General features: G+C 55.5%; 1 protein-coding gene across 1 annotated transcript in view; it reads left to right on the forward strand.

The window, feature by feature from the left end:
• The window catches only part of ZAN (zonadhesin), a gene marked incomplete at both ends in the record, with an annotated part of 31,234 nt that extends 12,727 nt beyond the window's left edge, over positions 1 to 18,507 (forward strand). The window contains 32 exon segments of the mRNA XM_082644513.1: positions 616 to 759; positions 1,134 to 1,241; positions 1,357 to 1,526; positions 2,382 to 2,584; positions 3,809 to 3,950; positions 4,244 to 4,491; positions 4,693 to 4,873; positions 5,143 to 5,254; positions 5,561 to 5,612; positions 5,614 to 5,656; positions 5,953 to 6,129; positions 7,268 to 7,476; positions 7,742 to 7,886; positions 8,196 to 8,420; positions 8,423 to 8,439; positions 8,527 to 8,691; positions 8,833 to 8,957; positions 9,302 to 9,597; positions 12,375 to 12,586; positions 13,101 to 13,262; positions 13,583 to 13,828; positions 14,347 to 14,476; positions 14,670 to 14,713; positions 14,717 to 14,844; positions 15,156 to 15,329; positions 15,624 to 15,760; positions 16,164 to 16,363; positions 16,469 to 16,607; positions 17,137 to 17,277; positions 18,135 to 18,234; positions 18,338 to 18,375; positions 18,467 to 18,507. Coding sequence (XP_082500639.1) covers positions 616 to 759; positions 1,134 to 1,241; positions 1,357 to 1,526; positions 2,382 to 2,584; positions 3,809 to 3,950; positions 4,244 to 4,491; positions 4,693 to 4,873; positions 5,143 to 5,254; positions 5,561 to 5,612; positions 5,614 to 5,656; positions 5,953 to 6,129; positions 7,268 to 7,476; positions 7,742 to 7,886; positions 8,196 to 8,420; positions 8,423 to 8,439; positions 8,527 to 8,691; positions 8,833 to 8,957; positions 9,302 to 9,597; positions 12,375 to 12,586; positions 13,101 to 13,262; positions 13,583 to 13,828; positions 14,347 to 14,476; positions 14,670 to 14,713; positions 14,717 to 14,844; positions 15,156 to 15,329; positions 15,624 to 15,760; positions 16,164 to 16,363; positions 16,469 to 16,607; positions 17,137 to 17,277; positions 18,135 to 18,234; positions 18,338 to 18,375; positions 18,467 to 18,507 — 4,654 coding nt within the window.

An 18,507-nucleotide genomic window follows, 5' to 3' on the forward strand; every position in this document is an offset into this window, starting at 1 on the left:
CTGCCCCTCCCTCTCCCGGGACCCTCCCATCCCCGGCCCCTGCCATCCCAGGCGCTAATTCTCAGTCATGGGTAGGAGACACCTAGCTCAATGGGCAGGCCTCCCTTTGGTTGAGGAGGGGGAGGAAATGGTTTCAGGGCAGTGTGATAGTAGCAGGATATATACACAAGGCTTTGGGAATGTTCTAGAAGGAGTTGCTGATGAGTCGTGGGAGCCTTCAGAAGAGTGGTCCCTTGACTGCAGTCTTCAAGGATGAGTAGCTCCCCAGCTGGCCAAAGAAGGGAAAGAAAGACTATAGAAATAGTGAACAGTCATTGCGAGGGAAAAAGTAGAATGTCTTAGGGGCTGCAAGAAGTTTGTTATGGCTGGAGATGAAGTGTGAGCAGAAGAGGACGAGGGGAGACGTCAAGATGGCTCGAGAGTGAGAGCTTGAGGTCCTTGCGCGCCTGGCGCCTGGCGTGGAACCCTTGTTCCGAGCCTGCACCTCTTCATCCTCCACCGGCCTCGTGCCAGTGGCCTCCGCGACTCATCCCCTCTCTGCTGTAGTCCCTCAGATGCTGGAGGCCCCTTCTCTCCACTAACGCCTCCTCCTCCCCTCCCACCGGCCCCCCGCAGCACCTACTCCAGCAAACTCTGCGGTTTCTGTGGCAACTATGATGGCGACAGTAGCAACGACAACCGAAAGCCGGATGGCAGACCAGCGCGAGATGAGACGGAGCTGGGTAGCAGCTGGCAGGCCTCGGAGGATGAGGATCAGGAGTGAGGACCTCCCCGTCTCCGTCTCCGCCCTCCTGCTCCTTTGCCCCTTCGAGGAACTAAGAACCCCGACTGGCATCACCCCTTTTCTCCTCTCTCCTCTGCTGCACACCCCCACGTCTTGTCATTCTTCTCCCCGCTCCCGTTCCCAGCAGAGTTCATTGCCACCACGTTCACCCCCAGCCCCACCATCCGTCAGTCGTCCCCAGGCGATTCTGGGAAGCCCCGCCTCTTGCTCGCCCGGCTCCAAGTTTTCCCACCTCTTGGTATTCAGATATTCTCCACTAGGGGATGCCGAGAGCCGGGAGACTGCTGGGGCGGTGTGGGCATGGAGGTGAGCCTCGGTCCTTAGGGCGTTTGGGGTGGGTCTCTTCCAGGTGCCAGGAAAACCAGGCATCTCCCCCATCTTGCGACACTGCCTTGAAGAACACTGTGTCGGGGCCAGAGTTCTGTGGACGGCTCACGGTCGCTCACGGAGCTTTTGAGTATGTGCAGGGGCGGGCGGTGGCCAGGAAGGGCCATAGGGGGGGACCAGGTCCTCCGTGGCAGGAGGCGGGAAGTTCTCCCCCTCATTCCTTCTGACCTGGCCTCTCTCCTCAGGGCCTGCCTGCCTCACCTCAGGGCCTCTTCCTTCTTTGACAACTGCATGTTTGACATGTGTAATTTCCAGGGGCTGCAGCAGATGCTGTGTGCCCACATGTCGGCCTTGACTGAGACCTGCCAGGATGCTGGCTATGTGGTGAAGCCCTGGAGGGGACCCCAGTTCTGCCGTGAGTTGTACCAAGATGAAGGGCCCCTTCTTTCAGACGCAGACGCGGTGGAGGGCCGGCGGCATCTGAGAGTGGTGGCACAGGCTGGGCAACGCCCTGGTGGAACCCCTTTGCCTCCACACTAGGACAGGGAAATCTGCAGAGTCAGAAACATGCACTGAGAAAATCACATGATCACCTGCAAACTCAGAAAGCCTTCCCAGGGTTTGCTCCCAGCTGTGGATTTTCCAGGCAGCATTTTCATCCTGGATCCAGCTTGGTTTTGTTACCTCTGATTTGGGCCCTGACTACACTTTGACCTCTTTTTGCTCTATTAAAGTCTTAATTAAAGCTCTTTGGGGGAAAAAAAAAGAAAGAAAGAAAGAAAGAAAGCTTTCCCAGCTACCTGAAGGTATGGGTATGCAGAGCAATGCATATGTGTGTAAATGCACACCCATGTCGAGGGATGCACACGTAAAATACACAAAATGTGCATACAGTACAGACTGGTGGGTGGGATGGCGCGTCATGACGGCCCCACAGCTCCTGGTCATGGCCCAGCCCTCTGGGGAGCCTGCTTTGGGGCCTTGATGGGGCCACATGGGTTCCCTCTGCTCCCCTCCACCCTACACAGCAGTGCTGCTGAGGCTTCTGGGTCAGTCTGCTCCCGTGGTCCTGCCTCTTGGCAGTTCCCTGCAGGCCCCCTTCCAGGCCCAGGACGTGGAAGCTGAGCTCCTCGGTGGTTTCTACCAGTCACTGTCTTCTTCTCAAGATAGGGCGAAAGCCTCTAGCCACCGGCCTTCTGAACTCTGGGCTGGGAGCTACCTCTTTCCTCTTTTCCCCATCCCGCCTCACCTGTGCTCCCCCCTCTGCCAGCACTGGCCTGTCCACCCAACAGCCGATACACACTGTGTGCCAAGCTGTGCCCCGACACCTGCCATTCCGAGTTCTCGGGCATGGCCTGCCAGAACCGCTGTGTGGAGGGCTGCGAGTGCGACCCGGGCTTCATCCTCAGCGGTCTCCAGTGCGTCCCCAGGTCCGAATGTGGCTGCCTTGACCCCACGGCCGGCTACTTCAAGGTGAGCTGCTGGGGCTGGGCATCTCTCAGCCCTGCAGCCAGAAGGCACTCATTCCAGCTCTAAAGTCTACGGCCAGCTTGTGGGCAGGAGAGAAAAGGCGGAGGGCGGGGTGGCGGGGGTGGTGGGGGTGGCAGGGGGGCGGCGGGGGGGGCGAGGGGGGAGGGCAGGCTGGGATTAAGGAACTTCGGGCTTAGGTCTAATTTTCCTTTTTCTTTCTTCAGTTCTAGTACTTTTCATCCCTGCAGACCGGGATGGAGTCATAGCGCAGTTATTTCCCACGCTGCCCAGCAGAGCCTGGGACCCCTAGTTCTCTCCCCTCCTATCTTCCCTGCCCGTCACATCCCTGAGTCACTTTCCCGGTTTCTCATCCTCTGAAGGCCCAGGCATGTCTGCATCTCACCTGTACTCTTTCTCTCCTACTGAGGGTCCCTTTCTCTGCTGAAGGATTTCAGCTGCTACCTGGGCCCCATCTTCACCATCTTCTCAGAGGCAGCACTTGGAGCTAGACTCTCATCCGTGAAACTTCTCTCTCTCTTCCTTTGCCTGTCCCTCACCCAAGGCCTGGGGATGACACTGACGTCCATCCCAGCGCGCACCCACTTGGCTCTCCCTGCTTGGTGCCGCATTCCAGGCTGGCCCACGGGACTCTCCTCGTCTGCGCTTTGCTCTCTCAGCTTCACCTTGTTTCCAGCCCTTCCCCGCGGCTCTGCCTCCCAGGCACTATGCCTGTTAGCCACCTTCACCTCCTTTGGGGCCCTGTTGAAATGCTGCTTCTTCCTTAAAGCCCTCCTGAGAAGCATCTCTAAACTCTCGTGGTGAGTGCGGATTGTCTGTGTCAATGGCACGAAACTCTCCCTGGGTGCCCTGATTATCGTGCCCTGATTATCGTCTTTGGGTGCAGAGTGTGCTGGACCACGTGATCTATCTGTTTACATGTCGACTGCCCTCTCTGGACTGTGAGTTCTGTCAGGGCAGGGACCTCATCCATCCAGCTCATTACTGAATCCCTGACGCCTGGCACAAGGCAGATGATAACTGTCTGTTGAACTAGTGAACAAACAAACAGTGGAGTGACTGAACGAGTGAGCGGATGCCAGAGTTTTGCAACTAAGCCTGGAGCTTTGGGATGACATGAATGCCTTCCTGGTGAGCAGGTCAGTGGTCTGAGTAGCAGTTAATAGATCAGGGGATAATTTATTTTCCTTCCTTCGGTCCGTCCGCCAGGTAGGGGAGCGGTGGTTCAAGCCAGGCTGCAGACAGCTCTGCATCTGTGAGGGCAGCAACAGAACTCGCTGTGTGCAGTGGAGGTGCCAGTCCCAGGAGGTGTGTGGTCGGCAGGATGGCATCTATGGCTGCCATGCTCAAGGTGAGTAGTCGAAAGAAGGTGAGCATGGGGGCTGCCCATGTGACCTTGAGCAAAGGCATGGTCCTGTCCTAAAGCAGAGAGCTGGAGCATAACCAGGGGGCTGGAAGGCAATTGCCCAGAGCCAAAGCAGGGTCTTCAAGGACCCAGAGAGTGAGGCTGGGGCAGTCCCTGACCTTGACCTCTCCAAGTCACACCGACCACCCCGATGAGCCATGGGTACCTTTCCAATGTGGACTTGCCAAGATGGCAGCTCAGGGTCAGTGCCTCTCTGAACGCCATCTCCTCCTGCCCAGGGTCCGCTACCTGCACTGTCTCAGGGGACCCCCATTACCTGACATTTGACGGAGCCCTGCACCACTTCATGGGCACCTGCACCTACACCCTGACCCAGCCTTGTTGGTTGAGGTCCCCAGAGAGTTACTTCGTCGTGAGTGCCACCAACGAGTTCCGCGGCGGAAACTTGGAGGCCTCCTATGTCAAAACCGTCCAAGTGCAGGTCTTCAACCTCAGAATCTCCATGATCAAAGGCCGCAAGGTCATGGTGCGTGCCTGCGCTGGCCTCCCCGGCCCCACCCGAAGCCCATGCTGCCCGCGTCTCCTTGCCTGCAGGCCCACCTGTCTGGCAGATGCAGCCCGCATTTCTGAGACACACCCGCCACCCCCCTCCTACTCCCTGGTCTTGGCCCCGTTGTTGTCCTTGTCCCAGGCACCTTTCCCTACAGTGTCCTCCCTGCCTCTGTAGCTGGACGGTCGCCGGGTGGCCCTGCCCATGTGGCCTGCACAAGGCCGGGTGAACGTGAGGTCCAGTGGCTCCTTTATCCTCCTCTACACGGACTTTGGGCTTCAAGTTCGCTATGACGGGAACCACCTGGTGGAAGTGACCGTGCCCTCCTCCTATGCTGGCCGGCTCTGCGGGATGTGTGGTGAGTTCCTAGGGCACCTGCAGGTGAAGCCGGGGTAATGGGCTGGAGCCTATCCCGGTCCTGCTCATCCACACATCTGATTAGGCGTCCTTGGTGCTTGTCGACCTCTTACTTGGTTGAAGGTGTCTCGTGCGCTAGGATAGGCATGAAGGGAAGCCGAAGATGAAGGAAGAGAAAGGGCTCATCTTGGTTGGTTGCGTGAAGAGGGAGGGATGCTTCTTGGTCCTGGGGCTGAGGTCAAGGCCTCTGCTGACTGCTCCGTCCTTCAGGGAACTTCAACAACAACAGCCTAGACGACAATCTGCAGCCTGATAAAAGGCCTGCAGTCAGCTCTGTGCACCTGGGGGCCTCCTGGAAGCTAAATGAGTTATCTGAACCTGGGTGAGCCGGAACGGGGGAGGCGGGGAGCTGGACCAGGGGAGGAGGCTCGGCGGGCAGCCTGGAGGTGTTCCCTGTGCGTCCCCAATCTTTCCTGGAGTTGATGACTGATCTGTCTCTTGGGAAGTCCACCCTGAGATCTAACCTTTTGCTTTCCTGCTGCATCTGCTGACCTTACTACTTGAGGCCATCACTGTTCTCCTCTCCCGTCCTTATTCCCCTCGCTGTTTCCCTCTCCACTTTTGCTTTGGCTTTTGGAAAGCTTCCTCCAATCCTAAACTCCTGTCCTTTCCCCTCCTCCTCTGTCAGCTGCTTTGCTGCGGGTGGCAAGCCCCCCAGGTGCCTGGAGAAGAAAGTGACGGGAGGCCTGGAATAAGAACTGTGATATCTTAATGAACCCTCAGGGTAAGCCACACAGGGGGCCCCTTTTTGCTCCCCGGGGGCAGGAGACAGAGGAGGGGCACTGAGCAGGGAGGGAGGAAGGGTGAGACAGGAAGTAGTGGCCCTCAAGAGGCAGGCAGAGGGAATGCAGAGGCAGTGGTCACCTGGGAACGCTGACGGATCTGTGGGGTTTTTTGCATCTCAGGCAGTAGGTTCTCAATAATTACGGGGTTTGATGGAAATGGATGTTGAATTTGCCCCAGAGCAGCCGCGTGGTTCTGCTCCCTCCCCAGGCTTAGTCTCACCTACGTTTCATCCAGGACCCTACTCCCATTGCCACGGGGTGGTGGCCCCGCACTCCAGCTTCACCAGTTGCGTGTACAGCCAGTGTGGGACCAAGGGCGACGCCTTGACCCTGTGCCGCTCCCTGCAGGCGTATGCGTCCCTGTGCGCCCGCGCAGGCCAGGCCCTCGCCTGGCGGAACACCACCTTCTGCCGTGAGTGACCTGACAGCCAGGAGGAGTCCCCGGAGCCCTGCCCTCTCTTCCTCTCCCTAAATTCTGCTCCTTCACTCTTCCCTTCGGAGCCCGGCCCCCAGGCCCCACGTGGGACCCTCCTTTGTTCCCGTCTCCCCAGTCTCTCTGAGCCCAGCTCCCATCCTCTACTTGTCTCCCTCTTCTGGGAGCCTCCATCCGATTCTCACTTCACCAAAAAATTCTGATCTCCCAGGAATTCCCTGGTGGTCCAGTGGTTAGGACTCTGCCCTTCCACTGCAAGGAGCACTGGTTTGATCCCTGGTTCAAATCCCACATGTCATGGGGCGTGGCCCAAAAAAAAAAGTTCTGATCTCATTTGGTTACTGCCTCCTTCCCTTCTTCCCTGGGCCAGCTCTGTGACCTTTCTTCTTTCCCAGAAATGCTTTTTTTTTTTTAATTGTAGTAAAACATACAGAACATAAAAATTACCATTGTGACAATTTTTAAGTGTCCAGTGGCATTAAGCACATTCACCTTGTTGTGCAACCATCACCACCATCGCCCCCAGAACTTTTTCATCTTCCCAAACTGAAACTCTGTCCGCATGAAACACTGTAAGTCCCCATCCCCTCCCCCAGCCCCTGGCAACCACCATCTACTCTCTGTGTTTGTGAATTCGACGACTCTAGGGACCTCATCTAAGTGGAATCACACGGTATTCGTCTTTTCGTGACTCGCTTATTTCACTTAGCATTATATCCCCAGGGTTCACCATGTTGTAGCAAGTGCCAGAATTTCCTTCTTTTTAAGACTGAATCACATTCCGTTGTATGATTGGACCCCATTTTGTTTATCCATTCGTTTGATGGACATTCCCAGGAACTCTTTTTTTTTTTAAAGATTTTTTTGATATGGACCATTTTTAAAGTCTTTATTGAATTTGTTACAGTATTGTTCCTGTTTTATGTTTTTGATTTTTTGGACTCGAGGCATGTGGGATCTTAGCTCCCCAACCAGGGATGAAACCCATACCTCCTGCAGTGGAAGGCGAAGTCTTAACCACTGGACCGCCAGGGAATTCCCTCCCAGGAACTCCTGATGCCCCAAGATCAGAGAGCTGGAAATCACTCTTCCTTCCTAAACACCGATTTCTTCTTAGCTCTGAACTGCCCACTGGGCAGCAGCTACGGCATCTGTGCCAACCCCTGCCCCGCCACCTGCCTCAGCCTGAGCACTCCATCATGCTGCCCGTCCTCGCTGCCCTGTGCCGAGGGCTGTGAGTGCCAGAAAGGCCACATCCCGAGTGGGACCTCCTGTGTGCCCCTCAGCCAGTGTGGCTGCACCAGCCAGAGGGGCTCCTACCACCCAGTGAGAGGCCAGACCACAGGGGGTGCCCTGCCCTTCCCAGCTCCCCAAGTTTGGGGGCCAGAGGGCTCAGAGCCTGCAAAGGGGTAGGGTGGGCCAGTGCTGGGGGCTGGGGGGCAAATCCAGAAGCCAAGAGCCTGAGGAAGGCTAGCGATGGAGACGGGCAGCCAAGGGCAGCGAGCCTCATGGGGGCCCTGGGGTGCGGGTGGCTCCGACCACCTCTGGCTTCCAAGTTTCTATCGGCTCCAGTGATGCCTGCGCCCCACAGGTCGGGGAGAGCTGGTACACGGACAACACCTGCTCCAGGCTCTGCACCTGCTCCGCTCACAACAACATCTCCTGCCTCCAGACCGCCTGCAAGCCTGGCCAGATGTGCGGGTCCCAGGATGGGCTGATACGGTGCTGGGCGGCAGGTAGGTCTCCACTGAGCGTGGAGGAGGACCTTCAGCCACCAAGACGAACTCTCCCCAACTCCTCCTCTGTCAAGAAGGGCTCCTCGGGGTTCACTCATGGTTCCCTGTGGCAGCCGTGGACTTAGACGGGATAGTATAAGTCTCTCCCTGGCCGAATGACACCTGCCCCACCTCCTCGTGTCTTGACTCTTTTCTTTGTCTCCTTCCCTTCTGAGGCTCCCTCTCCTCCCATCCTTTCCTTGAGGCAGGGGAGAAGGCCTGTTCTTGCTAGAGGCTGGACCACTCCTCAGCCACCTGTCTGTCCTCCAGGGATGGGAGAGTGCCGCATCTGCGACATGTCCCACTACGTAAGCTTCGATGGCAGTTACCATGCGGTCAGGGGCACCTGCACTTACGTCTTGGTGAAAATATGCCACTCCACCATGGACCTGCCTTTCTTCAAGATCAGTGGCAAGAATGGGAAGCGGAAAGACCAACCCCACACTTTCTACCTCCGCCAGGTCCACGTGGGCATCTTTAATACCCTGGTCACCCTGAGAAGGACCAAGTGCTGGTGAGCGAGGCAGGCGGGGAGGACATGGGCTCTGGGGACGGGGCTCTGGTCCTTCTTCCTGCTCACGGGTCCTGCCCTCCTCTGTAGATCAATGGCACACGGGTCACCCTCCCGGCGACCACCCAGATCCGGGGAGTCAAAGTCATTTCCAGGGACGGCTACACCGTGCTCACCATCAACACTGGGGTGCAAGTCAAGTTTGACGGCAGTGGCTTCCTAGAGGTCGAAATCCCCAAAGCCTATTATGAAAAGGTGAGGAAAACACCTGGGTCTCTTCGTAGGGGAGTCAGCCTGCAGGGACGGGGGTGCCTTTCTCTTTAAGGGGATGCCAACAAAAAATGCCCTCTGCCATCCCTGGCACTGAGGATCCCTCGATCCCCTCTGCCCACCCAGACCTGCGGCATGTGTGGAAACTTCAACGGTGAGGAAGAAGACGAACTATTGATGTCTAATGACGAACTAGCTCTGGATGACATCATGTATGTGGATAGTTGGCAAGACAAGGAGATCGACCCAAAGTAATTGTCCCTGAAGAATCTCTGCCTTTGCATAGGAACACGAGTTGGGATTCTAGACTGTATGGCCCACCTGGGATGGGAAGACCAGAGTGGTCCTTTGTGCATGTAATTTGACAGGTGATGGCGTCTGGGTCCCAGGAACCTATATGGGGAAACGAGAAAGTCTTCCTGTCTTGGCTTCAAAACGTGGGAGGAGACCGAGGCCACGTGGAAGGCTGGCCAGAGCCCAGGCCAGCTTCCCGGTGAAGACAGGAGGGGTCTTCAGGGTGTGCTTTGGGAGCACCAAGTCATTATCGTAGATGAGGCAGTGGCTGTCCCTGTGATGATGCCCTTTCCCTTCCCAGTTGCCAAGAAGATGACAAGAAGACTGAAGCAGAACCTCAGGAGAAGCCAAATACAAACTGCCGGGCAGCTGACCTGGCAAGAGCCCAGGAGCAATGCCAGGCGGCTTTTCAGGCTCCAGCCTGGGCGAAGTGTGCCACCCGCGTGATTCTCAGTCCCTTCTTTCTCAGATGTACCCACAGCCTCTGTGAGTTTGGAGGTCTCAACCATGCCCTCTGCCAGTCTCTACAAGCCTTCGGGGCCGCCTGCCAGGCCCAGGGGATCAAGCCTCCGATATGGAGAAACAGCAGCTTCTGCCGTGAGTGTGTCCTCAGGCCGCCCCCAAACTGCTCCCAAGCCCTCTTTCCGTCTGTGTATTGCTGAAAGCTCCCCCATTCTCCGTTTCAGTTGTTCCCAACCTGTTTCTGACCTCATTTTCTCTGATGTGGACCATTGACAGCAAGCTCTTAGCTGGTGCCCCATACCACCAGGACCGCATGGGCTGCTTGTCAGCAGCTCCTTTCCAAAAGAAATGTGATCATGTTAGGCCCCTTCACGGCTGTTGCCTGCAAGTCCAAGCTCCTCTCTGAGATGTTTGAGAGACCCTGAAAGCTGTGCCCCTCCCCCAGCCCCCTTTCCTGTGCGCCAGCATCACCTGCATCAAACCATCCCGTTCCCCACACAGGCCTCGCTTTCCCACGCCCCTCCCTGCCCTTATACATACCACGCCCTGCACCCGAAAGGTTTTCTTCTCCCCTCCTGGCAGACTCTGAGGCATCCTCCTCTAGCTCTTTCCTTTAAAAACAGTTTTTAAAATCATTATTCACATACCATATTCTTCCACCCTTTAAAAGTATACAATTTACTGATTTTCAGGATCTTCACAAAGTTGTACAACCAGCACCGCTATCTAATTCCAGAACCTTTTATTTTTATTTATTTATTTAGGCTGTGCCGGGTCTTAGTTGCGGCAGGCGTGTGGGTTCTAGTTCCCTGACCAGGGATCGAACCCCGGGCCCCCGGCATTGGGAGTGCAGAGTCTTACCCACTGGACCACCAGGGAGGTCCCCAAGAACACTTTAAATTTTAAAACAGTGATTACGGTGTTTTTCCTATGTGATGCATTCCTATGGTTCAAAAACTTTGAAAGTATTAAAAGATTCCCAGTGAAAAGTCTCCCTCTCGCCCTGACCCCAGGGGCCCAGGTCCCAGCCTGCTCTTTTCAGTGTCTGAGTATTTTTCCAGAAGTCTTTTATTTCTGCACATACAGACAAATACAAATTTATTTTCTGTATTTTCTTACAAACAGGAGACAGGACACCGTAGTTTGCACTTTGTTTTTTTTGACTTGACAAACTAGCTTGGCGGTCCTTCCGTGTCAGATATGTAAAGAGTATCCTCATTCTCTTTTGCAGCTGCGTCGTAATTCATTTATCATAATTTATGTAACTAGTCTTCTAGCGATGGACTTTCTAGTTGTTTCCAGTCTTTTGCTATTGCAAACAGTGCTGCAGGGATAACCTCATGCAGATACAATTCTCTACGTGTGTGTCTCTTATCTGTAGGATAAATTTGTAGACCTGGAATTGTTGGATCAAGGATTGTGTGGATTTGTGCTTTTGAGAGATGTTGCCAAATGGCCTTCCATAGGGGTTGAGGAATTTACATTCCCACCAGCAACATACGAAAGTGCCCATTTCCCCACAGACTGGCCAACACACAGCATTATCGTGCTTTTGGATTTTTGCCTATCTGATATGTGAAAGATAAAAAGAGTCTTAATTTGTATTTTTCCTATTATGAATGAAGTTGTGCATTCTTTCATATGTTCAGGAGCAATATGGATTTCCCTTTCTGTGATTTCTTCATACCCATTCACCATTTTTTCCACTGGTTTGTTGGTCTTTGTTGAAATGTCCTTTGTCTACTACAGAGAGTAGCCCTTCATTAGTGTCATGAGTTACAAAAATTTTTTCCAGGTCTCTTTTTTCATCTTTCACTCTTTTTTACCATGCAGAAAAAAAAAAAAAAAAAAAAAAAATATATATATATATGTATTTGTGAGGTCAAATATAATAGTCTTTGTTTTATGGCTTCTGTAGTTTGAGCCTTAGTTACAAACGGCTTCCCCACTCTGAAGTTAAAAAAGAATTTGCCTATGTTTCGCTCTAGTGTTTGTATGGTTTCTTTTTTTTTTTATATTTAAATGTTTGATCCATGGGGATTTATCCTGGTGTGTAGGATGAGAACAGAATCAACTTTGTGTTTATTTTTTCCCAGTATTATTAAATGACCAGTCTCTCTTTTTCCACTGACTCAGATGCCATGATTTATATTAAATTCCCACACGTATTTGGATCCCTCTCTGGGCCTTTTTCTCCGCTTCCACTGCTCCATTTATCTTCATTTACTAGCAGCGCAATGCTGTGGTCATTGAGAGTTTAGACAGTGTTTAGATTTCTGGTAAGGACATACACTACCTACTGTTGTTTTTTTTCCAGTTTTTTTTTGTTTTGTTTTAGAATTTTCCCAGCTTTTCTGCTTTGTTTATATCCTCATTTCCACGTTAATATCATCTTGTCCTATTAAAAAACAGAACAAAATCCTGTTGGTGTATTTTTGGGGGATCGTATTAAATGTATAATTAGGGAGGGACTTCCTGGCAGTCCAGTGGTTAGGATTCTGTGCTTCCATGGGGGGCACAAGTTCGATCCCTGGTCGAGGAACTAAGATCCCATGTGGCGCATGGCGTGGCCAAAAAACTAAATAATAATAATAATTAAATTAACTTAGGGAGGACTGACATCTTCCCATTTGTGAACATTTCCATTTGTTTGCAACTACTTCTACTTAAAGGACTTTATTTAGCTCCTCCAGCACAGTGGATACTTCCCTGCCCTGTGCTCCTGTCACACCTCGTACACACACATGCCCGTAACATGCTTACTGACCAGATGCACCAGGGTCGCGCTGCTGCAGCTGCTGGCTGACCTCGGATCCCCACGCCGAGCGGGGAGAACCGTTCTTGCTCTTTTCTGTCCTCGGAGCCAGCACACAGCCCACGCTCAGTCAGTGTTCCCCCCGCCACCCCTCCAGCTCTGGACTGCTCCGCCCACAGTGTCTACACCACCTGCGTTCCCTCCTGCCCTCCTTCCTGCTGGGACCCGGAAGGCCAGTGCAAAGGCTCCAGAGTGCCCTCCACCTGCGAGGAGGGCTGTGTCTGTGAGCCCGGCTATGTGCTCAGTGGACAGCAGTGTGTGCCCAAGAGCCAGTGCAGCTGCAGGGACGCCCAGGGCAACTCCCTCCCTGTGAGTGGGGGCAGGAAGTAGGGGTGGGGGCAACACACCTTCAGGATGCCATGTTCTCCTTTCCTGTGCCTCTCTCGGCCTGGGCCACCCACGCCTCTACCGCTGGCCCTGGGTGTGAAGGCTGGTGATGGGGCAGGGTGGCCTCCTGCCAGGCCTGGGCTAGAGGGTACGTGGTTTGGGTTTGGGGACTGAGAAATGCAAACCACAGGGATGCAGCCAGTAGGGTGGCTTTGATTTGAATCCTGATGGTACCACTCACAAGTCAGGGGACCTCTGTGACCTCAGTTTCCTCATCTGTAAGATGGGTTCAGTACCTCCTGAGCAGCTTGTGTGAGACACACCGAGCACAATGCCTCTAGGGGGCGGTACAGGTCCATAAGGGTGCAGATGGCACCGGGACTGCCTCTGGCCGGAGCCAAGTGAGCCATCAGACTGTAGGCTTAGGCTGAAGTCCTGAAGGAAAGAGAGCTGGCCCTTCCCTTCTCACTCCCTGTTCTTCCTGCGGCGTCTGCAGGTGGGTAAGTCCTGGTTCTCCAGAGGCTGCTCCAAGAGGTGTGCCTGCAGAGCGGGCACCGTTCAGTGCTGGCCCTTCACCTGCCCCTTGGGCTCCCAGTGCCAGCCCAACGAGGACGGCAAAGACTACTGCGCACCCGAGACTAAGGGGGCCCTCGGGGAGGTGGAGCCAGAGGGGCCTGGGCTGGGGGCTCTGGAGAGGGAGGGACCCGGCGCGGGCAGGGGTGGGCCTAGGCTCTCAGGCTCTTACCAGCTCCCTGGTCGCCTGCGTGATCCTATCTGGGACCTGCTATCTTAAGGGCAAAAAGAGGGAACCAGACAAGGAGATCCTCTCAAGCTGGGAGAGGGAGAAAGTGGAAGATCAAGTCCACGGGGATCCCAGGGCTAAGAGGGAAGGTGACAGGAGGCCCCAGGCAGGTGAGGGGCTCTGGGGCAGTTACATCGCTCAGGGTGTCTTCTGGGTGTTGGCCCTTCTTTTCAGAGTCGGAGCAATGCACAATTTATGGGGACCCCAGTTACCACACATTTGATGGCCTCAGCTACCACTTCCCGGGCCGCATGTCCTACTTTCTGATCAAGACTTTGGACGTGCTCCCTGATGGGGTGGAGCCCTTGGTTGTGGAGGGCCGCAACAAGGTGTATCCGTCCTTCAAACCCATCTTCCTGCACGAAATCATCGTGATGGTCTACGGCTACACAGTCCAGCTCCAGACGGAACTGGGACTTGTAGTAAGAGCCAGGCCAGGCCGGGAGGGTCTGGGGAGGCAGGTCGGGCCATGGGAGGCCACCTGGAGCAGGTGAAGCCAGGACTCTGTGTTCCCTGGGAAGGTCCCAGCAGAGGCTGCCTGGTTTTGGAAATCAGAATCAGTGCCACACTCACCTCCTTGGGGGTTGGGGGGTGGGCAGAGGAGGGCAGTGGGATCACACACAAGGTGGGAGAGAGGCAGGGGGAGAGAGAGAAGGGAAGCTCACGCAGTGTGAGGGTGGAGCTGTGCTGAAGAAGTACAAGGGCAGTTGTACTGCCACCTGCCACCTGCCAGTTTCTTTGCAAGGAAGGGGCTGAGGCTCCAACAGGAGCAGACCTCAGGGAGGCCTTTGCCACTCAGGGTAGCAAAGCTTCCTGCGGTATCTTGTTCCCCGGAATGACGGCACCGAGAGGTTCCAACATGTGCAGAGAGACAGAGGCCAAAGCGGCAGAGGGTCACCTTGATTCAGGCCTCCGTGCCGCTCCTTTCTGCCTTCTCCAGGTCAACGGTCAGAAGATGGCCGTCCCCTACGAGCCCAACGACCAGCTGCGGGTCACCATGCGGGGCCATCGCCTGTATCTGATCACAGACTTTGAGCTGGTCATCAGCTTCAATGGAAAGAACAATGCAGGTACCTGAGCGTGGGGACCGGAGGGCCAAAGGGACATTCCAAAGATGGGGGTAGGGAAAACCGCATCTTGGGCCGAGCGTGGTAAAAGGACCTCTGCCTGGGAGTGGGGCCCCCGAGCTCCAGGGGAGGACCCAGGAGGGGTGGGAAGTGACGAGATGGGGAGTTTCGATTCTGGGCCCCCTTCCTACTGCAGTGATCTCCCTGCCCATCACGTACTGGGGGCTTGTGCGCGGCCTGTGAGGCAACTACGACCAGAACAAGAGGAATGATTTTATGCTGCCCAGCGGTGCCCTCACCCAGAACCTCCTTGTCTTTGGCAACAGTTGGGAGGTGAAGAAGACCAAGGGAGGCCTCCCCCGCTTCTCAAGGTGAAAGGGCTGGGGCTCTGAGCAGGGAGGCCCAGGCCCGGGGGTGGAGGGGCGATGAGTGACACCGTAGTATCTGTTTACACCCTGCTCAGCCCCATATCCTCAGCAGAGGAGTGAACCCCGAGGTCAAGGGCTCAGACTGGCCTGATTCTCCTAATCCCATCGTTTCTTTCCCCTCTCACTGACTGTGGGGCACCTGCCCTGTGGATCCCGGTCTGTGCCCGAGCCCTCCCCTCCCATCTCCTCGCCGGTTCTTCCTAAGTTCACAGCCATGGTGGGCCTCACCTGGCCCTTCACTATCTCTGCCCCAGGGAGGTACAAGAAGAGGAAGTGAAAGAAGAAGAGGCGTCAGGCTTTAATGTGTCAGAATGCAGCCCAGAGCAGCTGGAGCTCATCGAGCACACACGGGCGTGTAGGGTGCTGGTGGACCCCCAGGGCCCCTTCGCTGCCTGCCACCACCCTGTGGCCCCAGAACCCTTCCTGGAGTGAGTTGGGGACCCAGGACACGTGGGAATGGCCTTTCTCCAGGTCCTGGGGCCTGTTCTCTGATAGGCTCTCTGTTGGGCACAGTTCTCTCTCTGGCCTTGGTACCTTGTCTCACTCACACACACACACACACACACACACACACACACACACACACTCACACACACACACACACACACACACACACACACTCTTACACTGCCTGGTGGGGCTTCCAGGGCCTCTTCTGTGGGGCCAGGTCTCCTTGCCTCCCCCTCTCTGACAGCACCCAACTGTCCCTGCCATCCCCCCAGGCATGTGTCTGATCTGTGTGCCGCCCGGGACCCCAAAGAGCAGGACGAGCGACGTTGCCAGGTCCTCAGTGGGTACGCCATCATCTGCCAGGAGGCGGGCGCTGCCCCGGTCAGCTGGCGGAACCACACCCACTGCGGTGAAGCCCTGACTTCCCCAGCAGCAGACTCCTGACCTCCTCCCCCGCCCTGGCCATTTCCACCCTCTGCTCTGCTCTGAGCCCCCACCGGTACCCGCACCTTGGCTTCCTGCCTTGGTTCCCCCAGCCCTGAACTTTCCCCTTGTCAACGCCCTCCCGAGCTAACTCCTTCTGTGCCCTCACCCGAAGCCTCAGCCCCGTCACCCCGTCACCCCGGTGCCCATCCTCGCTCCACCTCATGCGCTGGTGTCACAGACAAAAAGACACGTAAATCTGGTCCACTCTTCTGGCTCCCCTGCCTCTACCAAGCTCTGTGCTCTGCTGGGTGACCTCGTTCCCCATACGTGGGGGGCCAGCCCCAGCGCAGCCACCTTCTATGACCCTGTGCCCTCTGTCCCCTCAGCCTTGCCGTGTCCAGCCAATACCGTCTATCAGAGCTGTATGACACCCTGCCCAGCCTCCTGTGCCACCCTGGCGGCTCCCAGGGACTGCAAGGGCCCCTGTGTGGAGGGCTGTGCCAGCCTCCCAGGCTACATCTACAGTGGTGCCCAGAGCCTCCCCCTGGCCCACTGCGGCTGCACCAACAATGACATCTACTACCAGGTCCGGGCTGGAAGTGGGAGGCCTCGGGAAAGCAGAGACGCACAAGGAGAGCCAGACTCTGGAGGTGAACCAGAACCCCACCTCCCGCCCCTTCTCCCTCTCCAGCAGGGTGACAGCTTCGTGACCGAGGATTGCTCCCAGCGCTGCACCTGTGCCAGCTCAGGGGTCCTGCTGTGTGAGCCCCTCAGCTGCAGCCCTGGGGAGATCTGCACCCTGGGCAACCTCACTAGTGGCTGCTTCCGAGGTGAGCCTGGACCGGCCCTTGGCTTCAAGCTGCACTCGTACCCTTGGGAGCGGGCTGGGGGTGGGGGTGAGGGTGGAGGTGTGCCTGGACCGAGGAGCACCTCCCAGGCCTGTGCCTGGTACTCCATCTCATCAGTGTCAGGAAGTTCGTGCCATGCGATCCCACTGTCTTTTTCGGGAGGGGCAAAGGCACAGGCCCTGCCTTCTCTGAGCCTCTGCTCTCTGCCGGGCACTGTGCTGGGCCCTTTGCCCAGCATTAGCTTCCCAGGATCTCCTTTAGTCCTTACTCACCACTTGGGGGTAAGCACAGCATCCCCACTTTATAGGTAAAGAAAATGGAGTTCAGAGAGGGTAAGCAGTTTCCCCAGAGCTCGGGGCGTGTAGAGCCAGGACTGGAAACCTGGCCAGCGGACCCTGGAGAGTCTCTGTCAGCTGCTGCTTTCTTCCCTGGCGTCCCAGCCCCCAGGCCCCTCTCCCTGGCTGTGGGTGTCCTCTCAGAACCCCCCTCCCAACCCCTTCCATCCTTGCAGACAGCCCGTGCCTACAGAACCCCTGTCAGAATGATGGTCAGTGCCGGGAGCAGGGAACCCACTTCACCTGTGAGTGTGAGCTTGGTTACGGGGGACACCTCTGCATGGAGCCTCGGGATGTGCCACCCCCCAAAAAGCCAGGCAAGAACTTCATCCCAGGCCCTGTATCCTCACAGCCCCTTCCCCACAAACAATGGCCGCAGAATTATCCCATATATATATTAACCTATAATATCTATTATAGATGTATAATAGATAGTATAGTATCCATGTCATATATTACTATATGAAATATAATAATATAATATTATAATATGATCCCTACAGATTAGCCGGATCAGTGTCCTCCAAGTATCTCAGAGTCCCTTTGCCCATCTCCTACCCACACACTCTGGAATCTTCTCTCTGATCCTGAGCTCCCCACTTCTGAGATCTGTATGCCTCACCCTGCTGTTATTCCCCTCTCTTGTGTCCCTCTGAGCCTCCAGTACCTTTTATTGGTATTCTCCATCCCAAACTGTAATTCTTGTGAGCCTCTGGGCCAGCCGTTCTCCAACTTTATCCTCGTGCCTGAGATCGGGGTGGAGCAGGGCTGTCTCCTTTACCTTGTTCATTCCGGGACCTGTCCCCAGAGATTTGGATTCAGTAGGTCTGGAGGGGGCCCCAGAGATCTGCACTTTTCACAAGCTCCCAGGTGACCGATGGAAGTGATGCCTGGGCTACTCTTTGAGAAGCACTGACCGACATAATACCCTGGACTCCAGGGGACCAACTGGATAAACATCCCCTTAGAAGGTTCATGAGAGTTCTGTGTCCAGAAGCAGGAGGGCAGTGCCAAGGCCTTGAAACCCCTGGGAGCAGCAGCCTCCTAGAGGGAGAACCAGCCACCAGGGATGTAGGGGATGTAGTCCCTCCAGGGTGGCAGCCAAAGACTGAAGGGGAGTGTCTCTGCCATCCCTTCCTATCCCACATCCCTATTTCTCTTCCCCACGCCCCAGAAGCCTCCAACTTTGTGGTCATCCTGTTGGGATTGCTGGTGCCTGTGCTGGTCATAGTGTCAGCAGTGACCAGAGAATGCATTTCCAGGAAGAGGAGGAGGTGAGTTTCAGGAAAGGGGAAGAGGAGGGGCGGCTGGTAGGAGAGCAAACATGGGGGGCGGGCGCTGACCTTCAAGCTGGTGTCTGTTCCCCACGCCCTCTAGGGAGAAAATGCACAGCCAGACCAGAGACAAGCTGCCAGGTACCGGTGAGCACCAGCCCCACCGTCCACAGCTTTGGCTCCGGGAAGTCGAGTCTGCCTCTAATACAAGGTTTTCTCGCTTTCTCCTCAGATTTTGCTCCAGAGCATGCCTTCAAAGTCGCTCAGTTTTGA

The sequence above is a fragment of the Mesoplodon mirus genome (assembly GCF_964341445.2).
Source record: "Mesoplodon mirus genome assembly, chromosome: 15".
Taxonomy (NCBI): domain Eukaryota; kingdom Metazoa; phylum Chordata; class Mammalia; order Artiodactyla; family Ziphiidae; genus Mesoplodon; species Mesoplodon mirus.